This window comes from Homarus americanus, unplaced genomic scaffold, assembly GCF_018991925.1.
Source record: "Homarus americanus isolate GMGI-L3 unplaced genomic scaffold, GMGI_Hamer_2.0 scaffold29216, whole genome shotgun sequence".
Taxonomy (NCBI): Eukaryota; Metazoa; Arthropoda; class Malacostraca; order Decapoda; family Nephropidae; genus Homarus; species Homarus americanus.
Window position 1 is genome coordinate 253,837 of NW_024733415.1, and position 17,179 is coordinate 271,015.

The 17,179-nt window shown below is 44.1% G+C and overlaps 1 protein-coding gene across 1 annotated transcript; it reads right to left on the bottom strand.

Moving 5' to 3' along the window:
• Positions 1 to 13,115: 13,115 nt before the first annotated feature.
• Positions 13,116 to 13,502, bottom strand: LOC121869810 (glutamic acid-rich protein-like; the record flags this gene model as incomplete). The annotated part of the gene is given in 1 exon segment (XM_042371387.1): positions 13,116 to 13,502. A coding segment is annotated over 1 exon segment (270 nt), but the record flags the coding sequence as incomplete, so codon positions are not given.
• Between the last annotated feature and the right edge of the window lie 3,677 nt (positions 13,503 to 17,179).

Genomic DNA, 17,179 nt, shown 5'->3' on the forward strand with positions numbered 1-17,179 from the left:
ATCCTTCGTTTGGTGGGTGGAGGTGGGGGAGAGGGGGAGAAGGGGGGAGGGGGAGTAATGGAGGGGAGGAGAGATGAAAGAAGAAGAGGAGATGAGAGGAAATATGTAAGAAGTGGAGATGGGGAGGAAGAGGATTAGGAAGGGAGGAGGCAAGAGAAGGAAAAGAAGAAAAAAGGGTGAAGAAGATGATTAGGAAAAGGAGGGAGAGGAGTAGGAGAGGAGCAAGTGGTGAGGAAGACAAGGTAGGAATGATGAAAGAAAAAAATGAAAGAAAAAGAAAGAAACAAAGAAAGAAAAAGTAAGAAAGAAAGAAAGAAAGTGGAAACAAAGAAAAAGTAAGAAATAAAGAAAGAAAGTGGAAACAAAGAAGGAAAAAAGTAGAAAAAAGAAAGAAAGTGAATGAAAGAAAGGAGACCAGACATGAATACACCCCAAGACAAGTTAACATGGCTGAACATATTTAAGTTTCGCGGTAGACTTAACATTACTTAGATAAAAAAAAAATACAAGACGTCTAGTGAATAATACAGCGACTAAGAACAGAGTTGCATTTTGTAAAAGTGTGTTGAATAATAAACAAGAAGGAAAGGAAGTTGGACAATGCATGAGAGGGGGGGAGGGGGAAGAGGGAGGGGAGAGGGAGAGTGAGGGAGAGAGGGAGAGGAGGAGGGATGTCATTGTGCAGGCGAGATCCCTTGCATATTGCAGTAAGAGGCGTGGGTTCACAACTTCGAAAAGCCTTAAGAAGAATAAAAAAAAGAGACGATGATTATGTGGATGAGAGAGAGAGAGACGCCAAGGATGGGTGTGAGACATTGCAACAACACAAAGGGGCTCCCATCGGCGTCCTTAAAGGGATACAGGACGTTATGAATATTGCAGGGGAAGGGGAGAGAATGGCAGAATAATGCACAAGGGAGAGAAACGTGAGAATTATGGGTGGTAGAGAAAGAGAAGAGGTAACGAAGCTTGTAGGATGCCCGCTGGGGTGACTGGAGTGGCTGTAGAGGAGCCACTTAACACGGTGTTATGACCAGCTTAATGGCATCTAACACTTATTACTCTAGCTTAACACCATCTAACACCGTGTTTTAATGTTATACGTTAGTTCTTGATTAATTCCGTAACATATTTTATAAACGGAGCTTGAAAAGACAATTTATCTTTCTTTCTTTCCCCTTTTTTTTTGATGATTTATGACTGACCGCTTCCTCTCCCCTGCCAGTCCCCCAGTGAGTCTCCGCTACATGGAAGACGTTGGATACTTTCTGCATCAACTTTCAATCAAATTTCCAGCAAGAGAGGTGTGTGTGTGTGTGTGTATAGGTCTTGGCTGTGTGTGTGTGTGTGTGTGTGTGTGTGTGTGTGTGTGTGTGTGTGTGTGTGTGTGTGTCATGAGTCTTGTGTGTGGGCTGTGTGGAAATACACCTTGAATACCAGACGTGAAAAATCTGTTTACGTCACCTGGAAAATTACCTTCCTTATAAAATTTTCCTTTAAATATTTGCTATCAACAACAACTACGACAAAAAAATGACGATGAATGCGATGACTACGACAATGACAACTATTATAATGACAACAACAACTAATACAATGACAACAAAAACAACAATAACGACTGCAACATGAATAACTACAACAACGACCACAATAACACCAACAACGATTATGACGACCAACACGATGCCTCGGCCAGCACCCACCACCCACCCACTGTCAAATGACCTCTATTCCCAAAACTGCTTGGCTAATCACCACCCAAATTAGACTAAATCATCCTTAAGAGGCTATAAGATATGCGTTTGTATAAATGAAGCTGCTCCTCCCCCAGGGCTCAGGGTGAAAATGGGGCTTTTGCGTAGAAATTGAGGAGAAAAGATTGAAACTCACACAATCTTTCGTCAGGTCACTAATACCGAGCCTCAGTACTATACCTTCGTTTTAAAGTTTGGCTATACTAAAAGTCCAGGTAGTTTTAGGGGGTTGCCACTGTACTCAAGGGGTGGAACCGTACTCAAAGGTTGGCACCGTACTCAGGGGTTGGTATCGTACAGTACTTATGAGTTGGCAGTGCACAGCAGTCAGGGGTTGGCACTGTAGTTAGGGGGTTAGAACTATCCACGCTCAATCAACTTTGCAATGAGTTAAAAACAACACAAACAAACATTATGATGCATCGACAATTCATTCAATCAAAATAATTCAGCGTTTTAAAATCAGGATGTGTAGGTCGGGAGGGAGGGAGCGAGCGAGGGAGGGGGGAGAGAGGAGAGAGGAAGAAGGACAAGGAAGGAAGGGAGGAGGGTAAGAAGGAAGGAATGCTAGGGAAGGAAGGGAGGAGGAGGAGGGGCGGTTAAAGGGAGGAAATAGGGAAGGAGGGACGGACGGACGGGCAGACGCGGAGGAGGAGGGGGAGGGAGGACGGGGAGGAGGTTCAAAATAGCCCCTAGATCGTCTTGGCTTTAGTGAACACATCCACTACTATCATTATAGGATTTCCGATTGTGTTGAAACAAGCTGATGCGATTAATGGGATCAGTTGAGGGAATGTTGTGGCCTGTGGACTCCACTACCTGTAATGAATAATTGAACACAAAAAATTACTGTTTTTATAAATGGAGTGTTAAAGTGTAATGCCAAAAGCGATAATGGACAAGTGACGCTGAAACATGCGTGGAAAAAATCATCATTATTCAGTAGTTTTAAATACTGATTGAAGCGAACACTAATGGTTGCTGTAGTAAATATGTGTGTGTGTGTGTGTGTGTGTGTGTGTGTGTGTGTGTGTGTGGAATAGAGAAATAGCACTCGAGCGGTACGGCCTAAGCGTCAGCGGTTCCTGCTGTTGTCAACAATTTGCACCATTGCGTACATTAGCCAATACGCAAGCCGGGGCGGCGGTGATGGCAGTGCTATGCGTTATACTGCAACACACCGACTCATGTTACAATATATGATATAAAAGAGATCATTGTATGACCTTCGCCTGTGCAATATAAACAGGACACTATATGCACATTGCACATATACAGTAAATAAAGAGATTATATAAACGATATAGCGGGTCAATATAGCTACAATATAAAGATACGTTGATCATAACTTACGGTACTACAATTAACAACCTACACACACACACACACACACACACACACACACACACACACACACACACACACACACACACACACACACACACACACACACACACACACACACACACACACACACACACACACACACACACACACACACACACACACACACATTAAGAGTGAGTAATGACGGTGAGTTCCTGAACACACTACTTAATGTTTATATAATTTATCTTACGTCACAATTACTATCTGTATAATTTGTCTTACGTCACAGCTACATTTACATAATACATCTTCATTTAAGGCTAATTTTATAAATCTTTATGTTACTACTATCTTATATACTATAGGCTATTTATGTATAAATAGACGACAATTTTTTATATAATATAAATAAATGTCTTGCAATCACCCACTCACAATAACTACAGGTACACACCTCACCATCACCACCACCATAACTAGACACTCATCACCACCACCATAACCTCACCATCATCACCATAACTACACCTCACCATCACCACACCATAACACACTTCACCATCACCACCACCATAACTACACACCTCACCATCACCTACCATAACCACACACCTCACCATCACCACACCATAACTACACACCTCTCCTCCACCACCACCACCATAACTACACCTCACCATCACCACCATAACTACACACTTCACCATCACCACCTTAACCTCCTATTACCCATAACTACTCATCATCACCACCATAACTACACACCCTCACCATCACCACCACCATAACTACACACTTCACCATCACCACCACTACACCTCCACCACCATAACTACACACCTCACCATCCACCAACACCCATCACCACCATATTCCACCTCCACCATACCACCATAACCACCTCACCATCACCACCATATAACTTCACCTCCTCAACACCTCACCATCACCACCATAACTACACCTCACCATCACCACCATAACTACACACCCACCCACCACCATAACTACCTCACCATCACCACCACCACTCCACCTCACCATCCACCATAACTACACACCTCACCATCACCACCACCACCTCACCACCACCACCACCATCACACCTCACATCACCACCACAACTACCTCCCACCATCACCACCATAACTACACACCTCACCATCACCACCACTAACTACACACCTAAACACTTCATTGTCCTCACTCATGTCAACGATGAGGTCAGCCAGTTCGTTATAAATAATTAGAGTTACACACACACACACACGTATGTATGTATGTAGTTATGTATGTATGTATGTATGTATGTATGTAAAGTACACAAGGAATTATCAGAACCTTCAAAGTAAAGAAATAACTTCGTCCATATCGTTTACCTTCAGCTGGATAAAATTTGCATATAATTTACGCAACAGTTACAAAAAAAAACGTTTATGGGCTAAATCCCTAAAAAATGTCCCAATCCCTAAATAGTCCCTTACCTAGACCCCTAAAAAGTCCCCATCCCTAACTAATCCTCTTCTAAACCTCTAAAAAAGTCCCCATCCCTTAAACAGACCTAAATGCCCCCGTCCTTTAGTCCCTTACCTAGACCCCAAAAAAACGAACCCCCTAACCCATCCTTTCCCAGCCCCATAAAGCCCCTATCTCACACAATTATTTTCTTTTTTCTATCCTAAAAACAAGACATGAACAAGCTCTCTCTCTCTCTCTCTCTCTCTCTCTCTCTCTCTCTCTCTCTCTCTCTCTCTCTGCTCCCCTAAAAGCCTTCCCCACGACAAACACTTTTCTCCCCTTTAGTCCAAGTCATCTTTTATGGCTCAAGAACTGGCCATTTTTACCTCGAGGGAAGAGACGGTATAAAGGGAGGAGAGTCCGTCAGCGTCGCGTCTTAGGGTGATCTCTTGAGTGTCTTGGTCCGACTGTCGACACTGAAATTGGATGTAATACGATGAATCCTGTTTCAGACGGTATATACTCTGTTTAGACGGTATATACTTTGTTTAGATGGTATATACTCTGTTTAGATGGTATTTACTCTGTTTAGACGGTATTTACTCTGTTTAGACGGTATTTACTCTGTTTAGACGGTATTTACTCTGTTTAGACGGTATATACAGTACAATACTTTGTTTAGACGGCAAATCTTCTGTTTAGAAGGTGAATCCTCTTCTTTAGTGAAATAAATCCTACATTAGCTCGCTATGAAATACACACACACACACACACACACACATATATATATATATATATATATATACACACACACATACATACATACATACATACATACATACATACATACATACATACACACATACATGCACATACATATATATACATACACACACACACATACCTACATACATACTCGTAGATGTGTATTTATAAAATATCTACAAACACACATAGGTACACACCAATTTCAGTAATGAGAGAACACAGAGCACCATGTAAACATCATCAAAAGACTTACACGAACATGTACACGGGTGAACTATCAACAGAAGCATACGCCCGCTCACCTACACCCACTAACCTTCACCATCACCTACACCCAATAACCTACATCATCACCTACACCCATTAACCCCACACCCACTAACCTTCACCATCACCTACACCCACTAACCTTCACCATCACACACCCACTCACCTTCACCATCACCACACCCACTAACCTTCACCACCATCACCCACACCCACTCACCACCATCACCTACACCCACTAACCTTCACCATCACCCACACCCACATACCTTCACCATCACCTACACACCCACTAACCTTCACCATCACCTACACCCACCACCTTCACCATCACCTACACCCACTCCACCTCACCATCACCTACACCCACCACCTTCACCATCACCCCACTCACCACCATCACCACACCCACTCACTCACCATCACCCACTCCCACTAACCTTCACCATCACCTACACCCACTCACTTCACCATCACCTACACCCACTAACCTTCACCATCACCTACACCCACTCACCTCACCATCACCTACACCCACCACCTTCACCATCACCCACACCCACTCACCTTCACCATCACCTACACCCACCACCTCACCATCACCTACACCCACTACCTTCACCATCACCACACCCACTAACCTTCACCATCACCTACTCCCACTAACCTTCACCATCACCACACCCACTCACCTTCACCATCACCACACCCACTAACCTTCACCATCACCTACCCCACTAACCTTCACCATCACCTACACCCACCATTCACCATCACCTACACCCACTAACCTTCACCATCACTTACACTCACCACCTTCACCATCACCTACACCCACCACCTTCACCATCACCACACCCACTAACCTTCACCATCACCTACACCCACCAACCTTCACCTACGGCCGCCCACACGTTTAATCTTCACCTAAGCCTTCCATCTTCTAAGGCAATTTTTTCCTGACAGGTTTTAGACAGGCGGCCACGAGCTGCCGTATTACTGTCAGCCGACCACGTAGCACTGCCGTAATACTGTCAGCCGATCACATAGCGCTGCCGTGTTACGTGTCAGCCGACCACGTAGCACTGCCGTAATACTGTCAGCCGATGACATTGCGCTGCCGTGTTACGTGTCAGCCGACCACGTAGCACTGCCGTGATACTGTCAGCCGGCCACGTAGAGCTGTACTTGTCAGCCGGCCACGTAGAGCTGCCGTGTTACTGTCATCCGGCCACGTAGAGCTGCTGTGTTACGCTATCCGGCCACGGAGGCTTAGCCAGGAGAAGCAGACACGTGGGTGAGATGGGGAAAGGAAGGAGTAGGGGGGGAAAGGAGGAGGGGGGATGAAGGAGAAAGAGGAGGTGATGAGGCAAGGGGAAAGAGGGGAGGAGAGGAAGGGGAGGAGAAAGTGGAGGAGAGGGAAGGCAGGGAAAAGAGGGGAATAGACGGAGATATAAAGAAGAAAGGAATCAGGAGAGGCGAGGGGAGGAGGGGAGAGGGGAGGAAAGGAGGGACAGGAGAGAGGATAGAAGAAGATACAGAGGAAAGGGAGGAGAAATAAATATGAAAGGAAGACAGAGAGAGAGAGGGGAAGAGAGATAGAGGGGAAAGAGAGAGAGGAGGAAAAGAGAGAGAGAGGGGAAAAGAGAGAGGGGGGGAAGAGATAGAGGGAATGAGAGAGAGAGACGGGAAAAGAGAGAGAGAGGGAAAAGAGAGATAGAGAGGGAAAGAGAGATGGGGGAAAGAGAGATAGAGGGGAAAGAGAGATAGAGAGGAAAGAGAGATAAAGAGAGAGAGGAAAGGGAGATAGAGAGGAAAGAGAGATAGAGAGAAAAGAGAGATAGAGGGAAAAGGAGGGGAGAGGGGGATCCGGCCTGTAATTGCATTTGAGAAACCTGTCTCATGTTAAATTTAGGTTTCGTGTTCCGCATACCAGGGAGGAGGAGAGAAGGAGGAGGAGAAGGAGGAGATAGAAGGATGAGGAAGAGGAAATAAGGACGGAAGAGGAGGAGGAGGAGGAGGAGGAGGAGGAGGAGGAGGAGGAGGAGGAGGAGGAGGAGGAGGAGAAGGAGAATGAGGAAGAAGAAGGATGAGGAAGAGGACGGAAGAAGAGGAGGAGGAGAAGGAGGAAGATAGAAGGATGAGGAAGAGGAAATAAGTGACGGAAGAAGAGGAGGAGGAGGAGGAGGAGAAGGAGGAAAATGAAGAATACAAGAAGAAGAAAAGTGAGAAAAACAAGAATTTCAAGGAATTGAAGGAAAAGAGGAGGAAAAGAAAGGGAAAATGAGAGCGAAAAATAAATAACGAAAAAAGAATAGGAATAACAAGAAAAATAACAATAATAAGAATAATACAAATAACAACAAGAACAACAACAATAATAACACCAACAACAACAACAAAAATAATAATAATAATAATAATAATAATAATAATAATAATAATAATAATAATAATAATAATAATAATAATAATAATAATAATAATAATAATAATAATAATAATAATAATAATAATAATAATAATAATAATAATAATAATAATAATAATAATAATAATAACAGAAATAAGGTGATAAAGAGGAGATGAGAGTGGAAGAATAGGAAGAACAAGAGAAGAGAATTAAGGAGGAAGGGTGAGAGAAATAAGAAATAGGAAGTATATGAGAGGGATTGGGAGGGGATGAAGAAGAAAATAATAGAGAAACGATTATAGACGAGAGAAATAAGATACGAAAGAGAGAGAGAGAGAAATGAGGGATAAAGGGGGGAGGGAGGAGGAATGGATAGAGAGGGAGGGAAGAGGGAGAGAAACAAAGAAAGAAGTGGTGTAGAGAAGAAAGGAGGAGATAGAGAGAAGGGAAGAGAAAGAATAAAGAGGAAGAGAGAGGGTCGAAGAGAGGGTAATATAATATAATGGTTTATAGAGAATAAGGGGAAGCAGAGGGAGACAGACTAATGAGACAGACGATGCAACTGACGGTTATTGATAATGTTGCAGAGTGACCGACACGGATGGTATTGCCGTTCAACACATGATGACGACTGCTGTGTCAATAGCGACTGAGGACCACGGATGGATGCAAGTCTACCCTGGCAGGCGAGAGTAGCAGCGGTATACAGTCACACGCACACACACACACACACACACACACACACACACACACACACACCTGAATTATATCTCGTTTTAAAATACAATGTTGATGTTTTGTAAATTTATTGTTTATTATTATTATATTTACGTCGTTTCCTTTTATATAGTGGCCGGCATCAATGGAAGAGACCCCTCTTTCCTCTCTTCCCCACCCCTCATCTTTCTCCTTCTACCCCCTTCCTACCCCCCTCTCTCTCCTTCTTCCTCTCTTCTCCTCCTACCCCCCTTTCTCTCTCTCTCTCTCTCTCTTTTCTCCTTCTTGTCATTCAAGGTTAAGTGTAGTAATAAGGGGAGCTCTACTCTGGGTCCTCCCCTCCCATAATATGACCCCACTACCCCTATCTGACTCTATATCGCCTCGCTCATAGTAAGGTTGGGAGTGATACACCCTGAACTACGTGTACTGTGCTTCTGTTGCAGTGTTTTAAAAGATGAATTGATGTTATTTATATGGTTAGGTTAGGTTAGGTTAGGTTAGGTTAGGTTAGGTTAGGTTAGGTTAGGTTAGGTTGGCATACACTTGAATATGATGAGGTGAGACGTGGTGAAAATATTAAGACACTCGCCTCACACTCTCCTGACCAAGGTATTTCCGGTTCCCATGACGCTGTTGGTTAAGTCCCTCGTGTATAATGAACCTCGGGCGATTCCTGCTTCCTGAAACTCAATGTTCTCACTTACTCCCCATGACTGTACCTCCTGAACACCTCCTCAACGCATCCTCGTCCACACCACCCTCCAACCTCCCACACACCCCACCTGCCTCCACCTCCACGACCTGCCTCCCCACCTCCACCATCGCCTGCCTCCCCCTCACCACCGCCTGCCTCCCCCACACCTCTCCTGCCTGCCTCCCCACACCTCTCACCGCCTGCCTCCCACACCTCTCCCTGCCTCCTCCCACCTCACCACCACCTGCCTCCCACACCTCCCACCGCCTGCATCCCACACACCCCTCCACCGCCTGCCTCCCACACACCTCCATCACCTGCCTCCCAACACACCTCACCACCACCCTAACTCCCACACACCTCTCCACCACCTGCCTCCCCCACCTCCACCCCACATCCCACACCTCTCCACCGCCTGACTCCCACACCCCTCATTACTACCTGCCTCCTGCCTCCCCCACCTCACCACCACCTGACTCCCACCTCACCTACCTGCCTCCTGCCTCCCACCACCCTCCTACCACTCCCCACACCTCCCTACTACCTGCATCCTGCCCCCCCTCACCACCACCTGCCTCCCACACACCTCCATACTACCTCCTCCCTCCCCACACCTCACCTTGTCCCCCAACTCACCGCCTCCCCACACACCTCCTCACATCTGCATCCCACCTCTCACCGCCTGCCTCCCACACCTCTCCGTCACCTGCCTCCCACACCTCTCCACCGCCTGCATCCCACACACCTCACCACTACCTGCCTCATGCCTCCCACACCTCCTACCACCTGCCTCCCACACACCTCCACCACCACCTGACTCCCCACCTCTCCATCACCTGCCTCCCCCCTCCTCCACACCTGCCTCCCCCACATCCTCCCACTACCTGTCTCCCCACCTCCCCACCTACCTGCCCCATGCCTCCCACCTCCACCTGCCTCCCCACCTCTCCATCACCTGCCTCCCCACCTCCCACCACCTGACTCCCCACCTCCTCCCACCACCTGCCTCCCACACCTCCTCCCACCGCCTGCATCTCACACCTCACCACTACCTGCCTCATGCCTCCCCACACCCTCCACCGCCTGCCTCCCCACACCTCCCACCACCTGGCTCCCCACTTCTCCATCACCTGCCCCTCCCCCCTCTCCACCACCTGACTCCCACACACCTCTCCACCACCTGCCTTCTCAACACCTCCTGGCGGGTTTCGACACATCCTCACTGATCCTGAGACACCTTCCTTCATTTCCTGGTTGGTCCTCACGGATATGTGTGTGTGGAGAGAGAGAGAGAGAGAGAGAGAGCACCGGCCTAACAGGGGACACACGCCCAGCTAATTCTGACGTTAATATGTTTATCGCCAGCCAGAATCCTGTAGTTGTGGAAGGGTGTGGGGAAAGAAAGGTGTGTGTGTGTGGGGGGAGAGGAGGGTTAGTTGGTGCGCAGGTGTGGGAGGGTGAGACTTGTGTGCAGTGCGTGTAGGATGAAAGCGAGTTGTGTGTGTGTTTGTGTGTGTTTGTGGGGGGGGTGGCTGCGTATGTGTGTGTGTGTGTGTGTGTGTGTGGAGATGAAAGAAAGTTGTGTGTGGGGATGTGTGGACGTGTGGCGTAATGAGAGAGGCAAATGGAGGAGAAGGGTGTGTGTGTGTGTGTGTTGTGTGTGTGTGTGTGTGTGTGTGTGTGTGTGTGTGGGAGAGGAACGAAGATAGGAAGAAAAGGAAAGGAAAACAAGAAGGAAGACGAAGGAAGAGGAAGGAAGAGGAAGGAAGAGGGAAAAAAGAACGAAAACGAAGAAACGGAAGGAAGGGAAGAAGTAGGAAGGAAGGAAGGAAGGAAGGGAGGAAAAAAAGAAGGAAGGAAGGAAGGAAGGAAAGAAAGAAGGAATGAAGAAACTAGAGTAAAGAAGAACATAAGCACCTGACTGACAGCACCATGGGAGAATCGAAGAACAAGACGTTAAAAGTGACACACGTATACTTCTTGACACAAACACACAAGAATAATTGGAAGGCAACTGGACTGAAAGGGGACAAAAATACCATCCCAGGAGGTCCTAATTTTCCTTTCACTTGCGTTAATTCCCAGAGAATTAACACAAATGAAGCGCTTGTGTCTGGTGCAGTGAGAAGCAGGGCGGGGAGCATACCGAGTGAGACACACGCTGCCAGGGAGAGTGTAGAGACAGGGAGGAAGGAGGAGGGTGGGGGGAGAGGGAGGGAGGGAGGGGGGTGAAGGGGAGTCATAAGAGAGTGTGAGAATGAGGGAGTGAGTGCGGGAGTATGAAAAGAGGAAGAAGAGACAGAGAGAGGGAGTGAGGCGAGGAGAGGGAGGGAGTGGGAGTAACATGAATGTAGAATGTGAGAGTCAACAGAAGGAGAGTGAGGAGGGAAAACGAATGTAAATAAAAGAGAGAGAGAGAAGATACGAGGTAGATAAAGCAGAATATGGGAGGAGGAGGAGAAAGATAAAGAAAAACAAGTGAAACGAAATTATACGAATTAATATATAAGGGAAGAGCAGTTTATTACTCAGGTGTCAAGAGAGCCAGCGATCATTCACTCACTTAAGATAAAGCCTTTAAAAGCTATCCTACAGCCCGAGACTCACACCAACCTGAAAAAAAAAAAGCAAATAAAATCCACTACAGATTTGTGTTGAGTAGAATGACATAATACAACACTCTTTTGTTTTTGTTCTTACACATTATAAAATTAAAGTGTTTTATATAAGGCTACCTGCAGTGTCTGTCTGTCTGTTTCTCATTTCTGTCTGTCTGTCTGTCTGTTTCTCATTTCTGTCTGTCTTTCTGTCTATCTGTTTCTCATTTCTGTGTGTCTGTCTCTGTCTCTTTCTCATTTCTGTCTGTCTGTCTGTCTGTTTCTCATTTCTGTCTGTCTTTCTGTCTATCTGTTTCTCATTTCTGTGTGTCTGTCTCTCTCTCTTTCTCATTTCTGTCTGTCTGTCTGTCTGTCTGTCTGTCATATCTGTCTTTCTGTGACACTCAATTCTGTCTGTCTCTAATTTCTGTCTGCCTGTCTTTCATTTCTGTTTGTCTGTCGGTCTTTCAAATCCGTCTGTCTGCCTGTCTGTCTGTCTGTCTCTCTCATATCTGTCTGTCTGTGTCTCTCACTCTCTCTCTCTCTCGTATTTAAGGATTTTATTAAAGAAATATTTTACTATATGTGGATTAAGTCATCTAATCGGGCTTAATCCAGCCATTTCCTATATCCCTAAACCAGGCAGCTATCTAAACCACCAACACACTAACCCCGAACACACGAGCTAATCCCTAACACTTGGATTAATCCCCAACGCACGTGAACTAATCCCCAAGACACTTCACTTGGATTAATCCTAACACAGGTGAACTAATCCCCCAAGACACTTCACTTGGATTAATCCCTAACACACTTGAAACTAATCCCTAACACACATGAACTAATCCTAACACATGAACTAATCAGCAAATTTGGATTAATCCTAACACCTGAACTAATCCTAACACACTTGAAACTAATCCCTAACACACATGAACTAATCCCTAACACACATGAACTAATCAACATTAGGATTAATCCCTAACACACATGAACTAATCCCTAACACACTTGAACTAATCCCAAACACAAATGAACTAATCCCTAACATAAAAACTTATCCCTAACACACTAGGACTAATCCCTAACACACATGAACTAATCCCTTACACTTGGTTTAATCCCTAACACACTTGGGTTAAACCTATTACTTGATAAATCAGGAGTAATCTCAATCCTTGCAAATACTCGGTAAATACAGATTTGATTTAGTGTAGTGTAGTCATTAATTATGGCTCAGTGGAGCGCGGGAGACTGTCTTCCTCCTCTTGTTCATTGTCTTCGTGTTCTTTGTTTTCTTGTTCTTTGTCTTCGTCGTGTTCCTTATCTTCTTTGTTTTCGTGTTCTTTGTCTTCGTGTCCCTCGTCTTCGCATTCCTTATCTTCGCGTTTCTTTTCTTCTTCTTTGTCTTCGTTTTCCTTTTCTTCTTTGTCTGCGTTTTCCTTGTCTTCACGTTCCTTGTTTTCTTCTCTGTCTTTATCGTGTTCCTTGTCTTTTTATTGCTTATCTTCCTTTTATTCCTTGTCTTCTTCTTGTTCCTTGTCTTCTTCTGTCTTCGTGTTGTTGTCTTCTTTTTGTTCCTTGTTTTCTTTGTCTTCGTGTTACTTGTTTTCGAGTTCCTTGTCTTCGCATTTCTTGTTTTCTTCTTTATCTTTTTCGTGTTCCTTGTATTCTTGTGGTTCCTTGTCTTCTTCTTGTTCCTTGTTTTATGCTTCTTTTTAACGTCGCATCCCTTCTCCCCATTACCAACGATTCCCTTAGCATTATATTCTAAGTAATAATGATAATAATGACATACACAACAACAATAATAATAATAATAATAATAAAAAACAATATCTCTATTCTCACTCTATTTCACATATATGTAACACACACAGATTAAAAAAAAAAGACGATTATTGTTCACAGAATTAATGTCAACTCCACCCATTAGTTCCTCTCCGCCTCTGTAATCTAGTAATGTTTTCCTTAATACCCACGTGTTAGTTAGTAGTGCTTAAGGGCGTTGTACTAAGTCCCTTTGGGTTTTTTTACAGAATCCTTTGATGTTTGGGTTTATTGAATCCCTTGATGTTTGTGTTTATAAAATTCAGTGATGTTTGTGTTTACAGAATCCTTTGATGTTTGGGTTTATTGAATCCTTTGATGTTTGGGTTTATTGAATCCCTTGATGTTTGTGTTTATAAAATTCAGTGATGTTTGTGTTTACAGAATCCTTTGATGTTTGGGTTTATTGAATCCCTTGATGTTTGTGTTTATAAAGTTCAGTGATGTTTGTGTTTACAGAATCCCTTGATGTTTGTGTTCTTTAAATCATTTGTTATGTGTTTATTGAATCCTGTAATAATTATTTTAGTAGCTAACTGTTATAATGTCATTGTGGTATAATAGACACCCAAGTTACTGTGTCTTCTCGCCTTAGACCCGTGTTGTACTGCCGTCTCTTGGGGGCGTGGAGGCCGGGAATTGGTTAAAACATTTCCGTTTGCATTTTGGAGGTCACACACTTGGACTGCTGTGAGTGAGGGGATATTGAGTAGTATATTGGGGGTGTTTTACATACATACATACATACATACATACATACATACATACATACATACATACATACATACATACATACATACATAGTGTTCGTAAAGTCCAATTCAGCAAAACACAACCATTAAATAATTGGAACGTAGCAAGAGGAAAGAAGTGAGAGAGGATGGAGAAAGAGGGACATAGAGGGAGGTGTGATGATGGATGATGATGATAATGATAATAATAATAAATAAATGTTTATTCAAAAGCATAGCAGCCAGAGGTTGGAAATATACAATAGACAAAATAATGACTTACAGTATTAGGTATGGGAATGTTTAACAAAAGCTTTCAGTACAAAAAAGAAGACATTGAGTTAACATACAGGTTATATACGAGTTACTGATTCAATTCAATTCAATTTCAATTGTTTATTCCTTGATAGAGGAAGCGGGATCCTAGTGCTGTCACTAGGTACCCCTGTACAATGGCACCATAAGCATCTGGCAAGTGTGACAAGTATATACAGTATAAATATTATAAAGGGGCTTACTAAAGCTTAAGGAAGGAAGGATATTCCTTTAACACATAATCAATGTTATTTACAAAATATCTGGCCAGTATTGGGAGGATCATCGTGTCTCCGTCAGGGGGTCGTGGAGTGGTGGTCCAGCAGGCGTCACGGAAGCGTTGTGTGTGGGGACATCTTAGGAGGTAGTGGATAAGGGTGCTGCTGTCGGGTCTTCTGCACAAAGCACAAGAGCGTTGCTCGGAGGATGCGGGGATACCAATCTCCCAAGCCAAGTCCTACCCAATGATGATACGGGTAGCAATCACGTCCCCTTTCCGCGACCCTTTCCCATAGACGTACGAGAGGTCAGAGTTACTGATTATGTTTTGTTGCAGAGGAAACCCGTAATTATAGGCCTGCCTCGTTGGTGTGTGTGTGTGTAATAATAATAATAATAATAATAATAATTAACGGTTTATTGAAAGAGCTTGGCAGCCAGAAGGCTGAAAATTTACAGTTACATATTTGGGGAATGGGTTACGAATTACAAATAATATACAAGTAACATAAGTGACACAAATAAGACATATAATAACTTAGATGGGGATCAGCTCAAACTACAGTTCATTTCAACATAGTGACAGTGTAAGGAGCAGTGTTTACCGGGAGTGAATACACTGATTTATTACATGTTATTGATAATTTTTACAATGGTTGGGACTGGGCTGTTCTTATAGCGATCAGTTCGTGCACGTATGGGCTGGGTGCGGTTGTGTGTGTGTGTGTGTGTGTGTGTGTGTGTGTGTGTGTTTGTGTGTGTGTGTATTACCTTACGACAAGTTGCCTACATTGGATTAATTTTGCACCAATATTAATGGTTGACCAATCAAAGGGCAGAGTGTCGTCAGTCATACATGCCAGGCTTAACACTTTCATTTGTGTCTGGAGCTAAAGGGACATGATTAACGTCAGTAGCCGGTCAGAAAGATTGTGAACTTCAATTAGTATTGAGTAAAGGTTTGGTCTTATCATTTTTTCCTCATTTTCTACACCTCGTTATGTAAACCTGATAAAGAAAATGACACAGGAGAGCCCTTCAACACAGCAACTAATTCAACAATAATTGGGAATATACAAATAAAAAAAAAATTAATCAACACATCGCGATAATTACATTACCGATGCACACACAGCCCGCCAGCCAATTAGCAGGTAAAAAACAACCTTTTTTTCTAATCAACAACAAAAGTACGAAAGGCTTACAATTACAGAGAAAAATCACCTTTACAACTCTACTACAGTAATACAAAATAGTTACAAAACATTACTAGTTTGACGAGGCCTCGATAGGTTCAGCTAAACCAGGGGTCACCAAACTACGGCCCGCGACGTCAGTTCATCAGGCCAGCCGACGGTACTTGAATTTGCTTGATAAAACGTATGGAACTTGGAAGTATTGAACAGAATGATTATGCGGCCCGCGCTCGTCATTCTTTCAGTTATCCGGCCCACTGTGAAAAAAGTTTGGTGACCCCTGAGTTAAACGAATAAAATACAGCCAGTCACCATCTCAACAATTCAATGTTGTCTTATAATGTACAGTATACTATTCTTTCCTAAAACCAAATTATTAGATGAAGTTTTTAAACAATACACACGAAACACACAATCGAGCTATAATTCAACTCGCCAAACACATACTGTATATTCAGTTTCAGTCACCTATTCTCAGTTTCAGTTATCTATCACTTTGCTTCAGTCATAGCTAGTCTCAGTTTCGGCCACATACAGTATATTCTAAGCTGCCTGACACGAGTACAATAGGTAACTCGTGACAAGAGGTAATTTATGCATACATAACCTCCCCCTTCCCTCCCTCTCACTCACCCACTCCCTCCCTCTCACTCACCCACTCCCTCCCTCTCACCCACATACTCCCTCCCTCCCTCTCACCCACACACTCTCTCCCTCTCACCTACACCCTCCCTATCACTCACTCCCTACCACTCCCTTTCACCAACACGACAACAGTAGCGAAATTCGATGACTATTGAGAATTTGTCTCGTCGTGAACAACAAAGGGGGAATCGTAAACTAACACTGGCTACTAACTTAAGGGAAATTCTCGCCCAGTCGATC